At 38.5% G+C, this 12,762-nt stretch overlaps 1 protein-coding gene across 1 annotated transcript; it reads right to left on the reverse strand.

Moving 5' to 3' along the window:
* Window positions 1-6,153: 6,153 nt before the first annotated feature.
* LOC110317959 (olfactory receptor 142-like) lies at window positions 6,154-7,089 on the reverse strand. The gene has a single exon (XM_021192747.1). It carries the CDS (start codon window positions 7,087-7,089, stop codon window positions 6,154-6,156), a length of 936 nt encoding a protein of 311 aa, XP_021048406.1.
* Between the last annotated feature and the right edge of the window lie 5,673 nt (window positions 7,090-12,762).

The following is a 12,762-nucleotide window of genomic DNA, read 5'->3' on the forward strand; positions in this document are numbered from 1 at the left end:
ATTGTGTCCTGGATTTCCTAGATGTTTTGAGTTAGGATCTTTTTGCATTTTGCATTTTCTTTGATTGTTGTGCCCATGTTCTCTATGGAATCTTCTGTACCTGAGATTCTCTCTTCCATCTCTTGTATTCTGTTCCTGATTCTGGCATCTATGGTTCCTGATTTCTTTCCAAGGACTTCTATCTCCAGAGTTGTCTCCCTTTGGGTTTTCTTTATTGTTTTTACTTCCTTTTTTAGATCTTGGATGGTTTTGTTCAATTCCATCAACCTGTTTGGTTGTGTTCTCCTGTAATCCTTTAAGGGATTTTTTGTTTCCTCTTTAAGGGCTTCTACCTGTTTACCTGTTTCCTCCTGTAATTCTTTAAGTGATTTTTGTGTTTCCTTTTTAAGGGCTTCTACCTGTTTATCTGTGTTCTCCTGTGTTTCTACAAGAGAGTTATTAATGTCCTTCTTAAAATCCTCTACCACCATCATGAGATATGATTTTAAATCCAAATCTTGCTTTTCGGGTGTGTTGGGGTATCCAGGACTCGCTGTGGTAGGTGCACTGGGTTCTGATGATGTCGAGTGATCTTGGTTTCTGTTAGAAAAGTTCTTATGTTTGCCTTTCACTATCTGGTAATCTCTGGTATTAGATGTTCTAACTGTCTCTTGCTGGAGCTTGTTCCTCCTGTGATTCTGTTAGCCTCTGTCAGCACTCCTGGGAGTCCAACTCTCTCCTGAGTAGTCAGAGCACTATCTGCAGGCAAGCTCTCCTCTTGCAGGGAAGGTGCACAGAGATCTGGAGCTCAAATCCACCTCCTGGCTGAAGAGGAAGGCCTGAAGGGACCCTGTCCAAGAAGCTCTGTTGCTTCTGTGGTCTGCACGCTCTCCTGAGCGGTCTGGTCTTTGAGAGACCCAGGATTCAAGATGGTGCTCTCACATGAGTTTCAGGATCAGTGCCCTCCCTGAAGGCTGACTCTCCTCTGGTGGGGAAGGTAAGCAGAGTCAAAAACAATTTTAAGAAAGAAATTATGACTCTAACGCAGATGCCATCATTCAAATGCCAGGCGACAATTCTGATAATTCCATCTTCTTGGTTTTCTAAGAAGCTTCGTCTTTAACCCAAACGAGTGATCCTAGGATCCTGGGTATGCTAGGGCGCCTGCGACATGGAGATTCTTCTGGGGACTGTGGGACTGTCCACCAAGTTCGTGCCAAAGGTGGCCTGGGGCTGGAGCTGACTGGAATGAACCCCAGCATCTGGTATCTGGTCAGGCAGGTTTCCTGTGTCCCTGTTCCTGCTAGCACAGGCCCCTCCCAGTTGTTTCAGAACAAACATTGTGTTCCACTCACCAGTGAGCAAAAGTTCCTGGGTGTGCTAGGGCACCTGCAGCATAGAGTCCTCTGGGAACAGTGGGGCCTTCTGCTGAGTTCGTACCCAACGTGGCCCAGGGCTGGTGCTGACCAGAACGAACCCCAGCTACTCATAAGTGGGACTTCTTAAAACTGCAAAACTTTTTTTTCATTTTTAAGCCCATTTTTATTAGATATTTTCTTTATTTACATTTCAAATGCTATCCCAAAATTTCCCTGTACCCTCCCCCACCCAGCCCTGCTCCCCTACCCACCCACTCCCACTTCTTGGCACTGGCGTTCCCCTGTACGGGGGCATATAAAGTACTAAAAACCTTTTTGTAAGGCAAAGGACACTGTCAATGGGACAAATCTGCATCCCACAGATTGGGAAAGGATCTTAACCAACCCTACATTTAACAGAGCGCTAATATACAAAATTTACAAAGAACACAAAAGTTAGACACTAACAACACAAATAACCAATTTAAAAATGGGGTATAAAATTAAACAGAGAATTCTCAACACAGGAATCTCAGACTGCCAAGAAGCACTTAATGAAATGTTTGAAGTCCTTAGTCATCAGGGAAATACAAATCAAAACAACTCTGAAGTTCCATCTTATGCCCATCAGAATGGCTAAGAGCAAAAATTCAAGAGATAGCATGTTCTGGCAAGGATGTGGAGAAAGGGGAACAGTCCTAGTGTGAGTCCAAACTGTATAAGCACTTTGGAAATCAATTTGGCTTCTTATCAGAACACTGAGAATAGTTCTACATCAAGATCCAGCTATCCCACTCCTGAGCATAAACTCAAAGATGTTCTACCACCCCACAAAGACACTTGTTCAACTATGTTCATAGCAACTTTATTGTAATAGCCAGAAACTGGAAACAACCTAGATGTTCTTCAGTCGAAGAATGGATAAAGAAAACATGGTACATCCAAACAGTGGAATGCTATTCAGCTATTAAAAACCAACACATCATGAATTTTGGAGGTAAATGTATAGAACCTGAGAACATCATCCTGAGTGAGGCAACCCAGTCCCTAAAGGACATGCATGACAGGGGCATGTTGTCCTCTGAGAGGCTCTACCTAGCAGCTGAGTCAAACAGATACAGACACCCACATCCAAAGACTGGATGGACCTTGGGGACTCTTATGGAAGAATAGGTGGAAGCATTGTGGCCCCTAAGGGGATAGGAACTCTACAAGGATACCAACAGAGTCAATTAACCTGGACCATTGGAGCTTTCAGATCTAAATTACCAACAAAAGCACATATGCTGACTGGACCTAAACCTCCCTGCTCATATGTAGCACTCAGGATGACCATCATGTGGGTCCTGACCAACTGGAAGGGGGTATCGCAAAACCTGTTTCCTGAATGTAAGATATCTTCTACTAGCTAAGCTGCCTTGTCTGAACTCAGTGGGAAAAGAAGCATCTCAGAAACTTGAAGTGCTAGGGTGAGAGGATTGCCAGGAGGCCCAACCCATTCAGAGGAGAAGGGGAGGGAATATGAGGGAAGGATACAGAAGGGGGTGACTGTCAGGGCACAGTGAGTGGGATATAAAGTGAATAATTTTAAAATGAATTAAAAAGAAAATGAAAAATTTATAACTGCATCACCAAGTAATTCCTGCTAATATCTTCGGTAGGGTTTATTTTTTTATGAAATGTAAGTTACTTATGAACAAGTGGAATGAAAGGAATAGGTAGAAGTTGGATTAGAAAATTAATTCCAAAAGTTTTATAATACAGTAAGGCAACCATGACTGGTAAATATTTCAAAATAGCTACTAATAAGAATGTTGACCTTTCTCAAATAAAAGAAATGCTAACTCTGTAAGATAACAATAAACCTATCACTGTAAAATGATTATTATACTTTGTATGCAAATATTAAAGTATTCTTTATCCTATAATAGAAGTTAGACCAGCACCATTTGTTAGAGGTACTTCCTTTTGGCCATTGTATGGTTTTGGCTTCTTTGTCAAAAATCAAGTGTCACATTATATCCACAATCAGTGTCAGAAAGCATTGGATTAAGTCAAGCATGTTGGTCTTCAGTTTGTCCACTCCTGTTCTACCAAATGTAGTATACCCTGACTGAGAAATGGTGACATACACTGTGGATGAATTGACTATTAATCAAGATAATTCTCCTACAAAATGCCCATAGGCCAAGCTAAACTAGACAATTCCTCATTGAAACTTCCTTCCCAGATGACTCTAGATTTCATCAATGTGACTATGGAAACTATCACACCATCCATGATTAATGATTAATGGAGACACCAAAGAGAATGAGAATTCTGTGATGATTTTATAGCTACTGTTCATCAATATATTGAACCAGTATCCCTAAGAGAAATGGACCACAAATCTAGCATGCTTGATCCATTTTCTGGAGAAGCTGCTGGCATTAATTTACTGGGTTTGGATAAATATAAACAGACGCACAGAAAATGAAGTGCAAGCCTTAGTCATCTCAAATCTGAAAGGGGCCAATTTTATGATAGTCTATCCACTGTTGATAATTCTGTGAGATTGTGGGTAACATGGAAATTCTGAAAGGTGAAATGGCATTTTAGACATATATCTCTAGTATTTTTCACCAGAAATGCTAACAGACTTTGAAGGTAATAAATGTGGTATATCAACTTAAAAGAAGAGACACAGGTCTGGAGTTAAAACATCCATGAAGTTTGGTAGTCAACACCAGTAGTTCACTCCTGCCTGATTACTCTGATTTAAGAAAAGATACAAATTTATAATATTCTGTATTTTTGTATTGGGATGAGTCAAAAATTATTTCATTTTCATAACAATTATTTTACTTCATCATTTTGATTGGTAGGCAGAATAACTGTCATTTTAATGTTATTTTCTAGTATGAATGTTAGATATGATAATAGGGCACAATATCTGTCTTTTGCACCATTATGTCACAAGAAGGAAAACTGACTCGCAAACATTTTTGATGATCAAGATGAGATGACCCAAGGTAGAAGATGACAATCAGCATTGTCAATCAGAAAAGAAGTATATACTTGTCTACATTAGAAGAAAATAACAGATTAATATTCTCATGGCCAAATATGCCATGATAGTTCCCTTGCTTGGTTCCTTCTCTAAACACAAGTTGTTATCTTGTGGAATGGAAAAGAGAAGAAGGAAAAGAAAGAAAGACAGGAGATGAAAAGAAAGGGAGGAAGGCAGAAAGAGGGAAAAGAAGTAATCATTCACCTATAAAATTCTTGTCAAAATGTTCTATATTCAGTTAATAGGATCAGGTGGATAACAGGAAAAACTTGCAGTCTTCCATAGAACTGTAAGAGAACTGTGAGTGAAAATGATTGGTGAATATTTTATAATCAGTACAAGATAAAAACTTGAATATAAAAAGCCTATGAAATCATGAGATGTGATATGCATACCAATTACTAGGATCTAATAATCACACATTGGATACATTACTGAAATACCATGCTATAGCCATAAATACATAAAGATGTAGATTGAAAGAGGAAGAAATAAACTAACGAAGCAGATTTTTGTCCTAGAAGAAGTACTTTGTTTTTACACTGTGCTTCAAGCCAGTGATGTAACTGAATGTCATGGATACAAACATGTTCTGCAAGAATACATGATCTCTGCCTTAAAATATTATACCCAAAAACAAGGATGCTAGTGACTGAGAACTTTTGGTATAGGCATAACAAAGTTGTCTGTTTCCTGATGCCATTTATTAAAACAAATGGAAGGAAAGGTTGAAATAGGAATAGCAAAGTATGGGTGATGTGAAGAGAAAAATGGATAAAACTGGAAGTGGGTTCAGACCATGAAGATGGGAGGGCTAATACAGAAGGACTATAAGGGAGGAGGGACAAATAATACCATAATAATAGTTTGAAATTCTGAAATTTTACAAAGCTGTTCTGTGTCACCATCAGAACAGTGTTCTAATTTTTAGAAGAAATGATGTGTTCAAACATAAGGTATTTGTTTCTTTTAATGTGTAAAAAAAGTATTTTATAACACAAATTTAAAACTATTATTCTTTCAGAATTCACATTTTCAGTTATCCAGGATTACCTGTTACCATAAAAAAAAAAAAAACTTTAAATAGGAAATGGTGGAAGTGGGATTTGTAAATTTTAATTCTAAGGTTGTCCCACTCTGTCTACTAAGGACATGAATGGCCCCCTTTTTTTAGTGTTATTCATATGTATGCCACCCAACACTCAGTCACACCGTGTGTCAGGCCCACAACCTGCTCTCATAGCTCATATGTAACCCATGTAACCCTTATTTTACTTCACAGTGTCCTAAAGGACAATAATGACACTGGAAAGGAGTTTCCAAGATTAAAAAAAAAAAGGAGGGGGGAGGATGGACCACTCTTTGCTGTGTGACAGCTCTGCAGGGTAAAAGGGGAAATCAAATCAAATCAAATCAAATAGCTCACAATCATACATATTAACTACATTCTAATCACTGGAAAGATTACAAACCATGGAAACAGGAGATGTTATAAGTAAACATAAACATGACATGTAGTTTCAAGATAAGAAACATTAGCTTAAATAATAAAAATGAAGCTTGGAAGTTCAAAGACCTGAATCCATGTAAGTAGGTGAATTTTAGAACTAAGAGTTAAGGAAAAGCAGACCACAGTGAAAGTTTCCTAGGAAATTGTACCATACAGATGATTATAGTAGATTCATTTAAAAAAAGAAAAAGAAATAAAAAGAAAATTCTACTGAAAACAGAGACCATTGCAATAAGCACAAAATTCAAGACATATTTTTATTTTTGTTGTGGACCCTCACTTGTCTTTTGGTTCCAAAACATACGTATAGCATTTTTCATTTCTGTATTCCTTAATGTATAGACAATGGGGTTCAGCATGGGAGTGATGACTGTGTAGAACACAGACACAAGCTTGTCTTCAGTGAAGGCAGAGGAGGGTCTCATATAAATAAATGCACCAGGCCCAAAGTACAGTATGACCACTATGATGTGAGAGGCACAGGTGGAGAGGGCCTTGCGTCTCCCCTCTGCAGAATGTTTCCTCAAGCTGATTAGGATGATAGCATAGGAGGACACCAAGATGAAGAGAGAGATTATAGAAAATAGACCACTGTTGGCCATTACAATAAACCTCTCCATAAAGGTGTCAGTGCAAGCAAGCTTAAGTAATGGATGCAGGTCACAGAAGTAGTGATCAATCACATTGGGACCACAGAAGGGCAATGGAATAGTGATGATGATCTGGATTATGGAGTGAATGAGGCCCCCCAGCCAGGAGCCAGCCACCAGCATGTGACACACTTGACGACTCATGATGATCATGTAATGAAGAGGTTTGCAGATGGCCACATAGCGATCATAGGCCATCACCACTAGCAAAATGATTTCAACAACCCCAAAGAAATGGAAGAAGAATATCTGAGCCAGACAGCCCTTCAGGGAGATGGTCTTCACCTTAGCAAGTAAGTCAGTGATGAATTTAGGGGCAACTGTAGAGGAGTAGCAGATCTCCACCAGGGACAAGGAGCTGAGGAAGAAGTACATGGGAGAATGTAAAGTCTTACTGATGCTGACTGCCACAACAATAAGACCGTTGCCCAGCAATGTGGCCAGGTACACAGGAAGGAACAGCACAAAGCACAACTTCTGTACCTCTGGGTCCTGGAAAAGGCCAGTGAAAAATAACGCAGTTACATTATTTTCATGGACCATTGGGTCAGCTCACGTGTGTTGGACATCAGATAATGGGAAAGCTGAAAAACAGTCAAAGCATTAGAGCACAAGTTAATTTCCCTGAAAGCATTCTCAAAAGCTCAGGCTGTTTTACTAAATATTTACTGCTCAACCAGTACATTCTTACTAAGCATTAAATTTTACTACTTTAGTGGTTTAATTTATTATATTTTAATTTCATTTAGCTATTAACAGAAAATGGAAGTCCAAAGAAATGGTTATGTACCCATGGTCACACAAAAAAATGTAACTCAGAATGAGTCTTTCTAACTTTCAGCCCAGATATCTCTCTAATCATCTAAGGCATTGTGAATTTAAAAGTTCAAGATAGATTGTAGGTAGATAGAAGGGGAGATGGATACATAGATCATGTATTTGTATTATCTTCACTGAATTTAATAGGTCTTCCTCTTGCATATTTCTTTGATGCCAACCTGCTCCAATTCTTTGTGTCCTTGTATTCCTCAGAGAATTATTACACCTGAAGCAAATAAATATGCTTCATATTCATATGACTTGGTCATTCTTAAAGAATAGACATTCATTAGCTCATAGTTCTGCAAGCTGAGAAGACCAAAGCAAGCTCAGAATCAACGGGCTTGCCTTCCCTCTGTGCCGTGGCATGGCAGAGATATCATATGGTGACTCAGAGCAAACAAGGAGAAAAGCCCCTCTGCAACAATGCCGCTCAATTTTCACGCCTACTGATGCATAAGCAGAATAGGCCAACATGATTCAGTCACCAACTAGAGATCAAACTCCAGAAATCACAAACTCACCAGGAAATAAAACTACACTCTATAGGGAACTATTTTCCTGTTCCCTCTGACCTTTTCCAATGTCTTCCATGCTGTGTCCTGTCCTCAGCTGTGACAGTCCTCACTTTACTCAAGACGGAATCCTCTACATCTTCTAACAAATGTTCACATCTCTGAGAGAACTGGAATAACTGAATTCTCCACACTCTTCTACAATCATTTCCCACCTTCTACCACTGAGTCTACTGAGAGCCAGTCATTACAAAGGGACAGAGAAATTTCTCAATAGCTCAGTAGGATCCAGAAAGTAGGAGCAATAGAAAGAATAGATACAGAAAGCACAGCGCTGATGAAAGGGAAAAGGTTATGTTTCCAGACACAATAGGGTTGATGTCCATATGAACTCACAGAAAGTGTCAGCATGCACAAGACCTGCAAAGGGCCAAGCCAGATAAAATCCCACTGTGGAGAAGGGGAATGGGGGAAAGTCCCACCCCTAACCAAAAGGCTGTGTTTCATTAAAAACTTCTAAGAAAGAGAAAAATCAGTTTCTTTCATTGAATATTAATGAGTATATCAACTACATTCCAGGGCAGGCTTCACAGCAAGAAGTAACAGGCTCACACTAAACAGACTCAGGAGTTTCATATGTATTTTGTGGGGGTTTCTATGCTAGTTTTGGGACAGTGTTACTAGTGCTTGTTTTTTTTTGGTTTTGTTTTTTGTTTTTTGTTTTTGTTTTTGGAAGAAAAAGAACATCATGTTAGGTGGGAAGGGGGATCTGGGAGTAGGAGGGGATTGGAAAAGATTAAGATTAAAATATAGTGTATAAATTTTTAATGAAAAAATAATAGACATTCAAAATCAATAAAAATAGATTATAGAACCAAACTGTTATGCTGATGAGAAAGGGTATCATATATTACTTCTATTTGAGTTGATGCCTAGAAACACTGGACCCTACACAATTCTCTGCCTGTCCCTGACTGATGTCTCATATTTGAAGCATTAATTCTAAAGTCATTTGCAAGAAAAAAATATTCTTAAACAACTTTAAGCATACTGAAAATGATGAGTGGATAGATTTCATAATTCAGGGACTAAATTTTACCATGGTCATTTGTAACAGACATAAATGTCCATTCTCCTTATCATCTCTGTCAGCAACAAGAATGTTTTCTTCTCATTCTGAAGTTTTAGCATTTAATAGTTCATCAATCATAAAGACAGCAACCAGGACAATAGGCCAATTGTAAAACCTTCTATGTTTTTTCTGTTTGTTTGTTTGTTTGGGTTTTTTTTTTTTTTCGAGACAGGGTTTCTCTGTGTAGCCCTGGCTGTCCTGGAACTCACTCTGTGGCCTCGAACTCAGAAATTCACCTGCCTGTGCCTCCCAAGTGCTGGGATTAAAGGCATGTGCCACCACGCCTGGCTAAAACCTTCTATGCTAATATTAATTTTTTCCATAATCTGAGGTCCCTCAACAATTCACACCCTTATCTGCCCGGGCATCCACTTAGCATTGGTCAACTCAGAGACCTCTCCCCACCCACACTCACGCACACTGCTGATTCCCACCATGAAGCCTCACTTACCCAAACTATCTTCACCTGCCCTCTCCAAACCTACCCATCTTGCAAGTACAATTCAAGTCCTGTTTAGACAGTGAGATTTTTCTAAATGATGCTACCACAACTACATCTTCTATTCTCTGATCACCGAATAAATAATTTCAAAATATACAAAAACTTCCCTGTGCCCCACAGAACAAATTCTCATGCTCCCAGGAGTTCAAGGTCTTTCTCAGATTGCTCTAACTCAATTTGCTCCCTTATAGTCAGTTCCCAAGTAGACCCAGTGTAGCAATTGCCTAACACAAGGTGGTCCCTCTCTAATCTCTCACTCTGTAGTGTAATCAGAATTTCACTGCTAGAGAATAAAGTTCTCATGCATCCCTGTCACTGTGACACATTAACATTCATGACAATGAACATGTTATTTTGTGCATTGTATGTTTGTATGTATGCATGTGCATTGTAGTGTGCATTTTGTTTTCCAACCAAAAGGATACTATTATAATACTCAAAGTATGTTTGTTAATTTTCTTAAATATTTATTTGTACTTTAGTGAACACAAAAGGCTAGCTCTTTTTTTTAAATTTTGTGTGTATATGTATGTTTCTAAGTGTATGAAGGTGCACCATGAGAATTCAGGGTCCTGCAAGATCAGAATGGAGTACTGCATCCCCAGAAATGGAGTTACAAGAATTTTTAAGCACCCATGTCACTGATAAGAGTAGAACCCAAGTCCTCTCCAAGAGTAGTAAGTGCTCTTAACAACTGAGTCATCTCTCCATACTTTTAGTGCCCCACAACAGCTCCAGACATTTCTTTAATGTTTTAAATGACATTTCTTGATTTATTGGTTTATGTGTGCCACAGTGTAGGTGTGGTGCTCACAGAACAACTTATAGAAGTCAGTTCTCTTCTTCCACCTTGTGGAACATATGTAAGGGATTGAAGTCACATCATCACATTTCGAAGCAAGTATCTTTACCCACTGAGCTGTCTTGTGTTCTTATGTGTCATACTTGAAATCATATATGCTTATCCATCCCAGTTTTGATATTAAACTTTAAAACTGCCTCTGATTGTCATCAGCTTTTGCATATGAAGAAATACAAACACAAATAAATGAATTAATTTTTACTAATTATAGCATCTGAGTAACTACACAATAGCAGAGCCAGGATTTAATATCAACCAGTTTAACCATCATACCTGTCCACTTTACCCAGAATCATACATCATTAGTAGTATAAACATGATACAAAACAAAGGAGGTGTAAGAAGTGTATATTTATTTATCTACAAGACTTGTGCCTTTTCTCTGAGATGAAACATCATTTCAGATCCACTAAAAAAAATAAAAGTATCTGTTCCTACCATGTTTTAATATACCAAGTTTAGACAAAACTCAGATGTAGGAAAACATTTTGCAGGATCTGTGTTTCTAGGATGTATTTCCCAGCATGAAGAAGAAGCACATCCAATAACCTATCTAATTATGTGGGCTGTTCCTACTCATCAACTCTGTCCTTTCTGTATTTATTCCTCTCTCTCTATTTTACTCTCACACATTTAGCAATTGATAAATTCTCCCCTCTTTTCCTGCAATGAATGACTCACCAAGAAACATGAAAACCAATGGGAGAATCTTCAGATGAATATGTTAAATCTATAAAGACAGGGATAGAGAAAAATGAGTTAATTGATATCAATAGTGACCCATAGACTTAGGGCCTTGACTCTAGTCATTTCACCTACCTTCAGGTCAGAAGAACTGGTGTGTTCATGCTCTGCCTTGGAGCAAGGGGTAGATCACATAGATATCAAATAAATTGTCTCTAATTCACCATAGAATTATCTGCTCACATGAAACAGACGAGATGTTATGCTGGCACGGGGGTAGCATCAGATTCCTCCATGCAGCTACTGATTTCTTCAATAAAGTCTCTTGACTAATGTTAACACCAAGATTTTCCACCAAAGAGCTTATCCCAGGTCACAGTCAGCTAAACCAGCCTAGGAGCATTGCCCTCAACAATTTGGAGAGTAAATTGAAATAAACTAGTCTAACTCCTGAACATACAAGAAAAGGGAAGAGTCTGAGAGAGGTAAATTGATTTCCCAAAGCCACAGTCTAACCAATGTTCTCTTCTAAGCATTAGGCTTTGAGAGAATGAAGTGGAAATGGTCCTGCCATTCAAGGCTTAGATCTATCCCCTAGGTCAAACACCTATGGAGTATTTAGAAAACAAGGTTGATGACTGGGGCAAATCACAAGGAAAGAAAATTGTAGAATATCTGTATCAGAAATAATATTTAGATTTACACTACTTAAACTATAAAGAAAAATCATAAGAATAGAATATTCAGGGGTTAAAAAAAATCTTGTTTCGATGTAGCAGTCCTCTCCATCCACACAGTATCCAAAGGCTGTGAATAAATGCTCACATACTTGGACTATTCATGATAAATGTATCTTCATATATAATCAAGAGACTATCTTCCCACTGGAATTTCTTTTCCCTATAGGAAAACTTAGCCGAATAAGCAATGACTCGGGCAATGTTTATAAATATTTTGCAATTATTTTAGTGACACTACAATATTGCTTTACAGAGTTTCTGACCTAACTAAGTATCTTAATTTTTTCAGGGAAAAGAAAGTCCCTAGGCACTAGATTTTGATAAGCTACTGATTAAATATTCAACTGAAGACAGGCTATCTTGTACCAATTCCCAGTTCTCCTGTTGCTACTTTCACAGAAAACTGTAATGTTAATCTGCATTATCTTCACTTCACCTTCTCATTCTCACATTTGCATATTTGTGCATAATGCTCATTTATAAAATCACTTGGTCTCTCTGTAGTTTTGCTTCTTTATGATGATACTGGTCATAGCCACCTGAATATGTAAGAATTGCCTCTGAAACAATATCCACCCACTCATTCATTCAACAAGCAATCCAGAAAAATCCCGAGCTCCATTTAGTCCTTCTGCTAAACAGGTGATCATGAGGCAGGGAATTACATAGGCTTTAAGTACACTCTTAGATGGTTAGTGAGAATCAAATTGTCCTTCATTCTTCAAGTTAAGAAAATAAGCATATCTAACATTGTTTATTTTTAATATCTCATAGGCCTTCCCTTGTGCTGGGTCATATAAAGTTTGCAAGACCAAGGGGCCTCTATTCCCAGTGATGGCCGATTAGGCCATCTTCTGCTGCACATGCAGCTAGAGACACAAGCTCAGGGGGTACTGGTTAGTTCATATTGTTGTTCCACCTACAGGGTTGCAGCCCCCTTCAGTTCCTTGGGTACTTTCTCT

The sequence above is a fragment of the Mus pahari genome, chromosome 3 (genome assembly GCF_900095145.1).
Source record: "Mus pahari chromosome 3, PAHARI_EIJ_v1.1, whole genome shotgun sequence".
NCBI classification, from domain to species: domain Eukaryota; kingdom Metazoa; phylum Chordata; class Mammalia; order Rodentia; family Muridae; genus Mus; species Mus pahari.

Bases quoted from the DNA above. Each gene is read 5' to 3' on its own strand.
- LOC110317959 (XM_021192747.1), bottom strand. From the start codon at position 7,089: ATGGTCCATGAAAATAATGTAACTGCGTTATTTTTCACTGGCCTTTTC.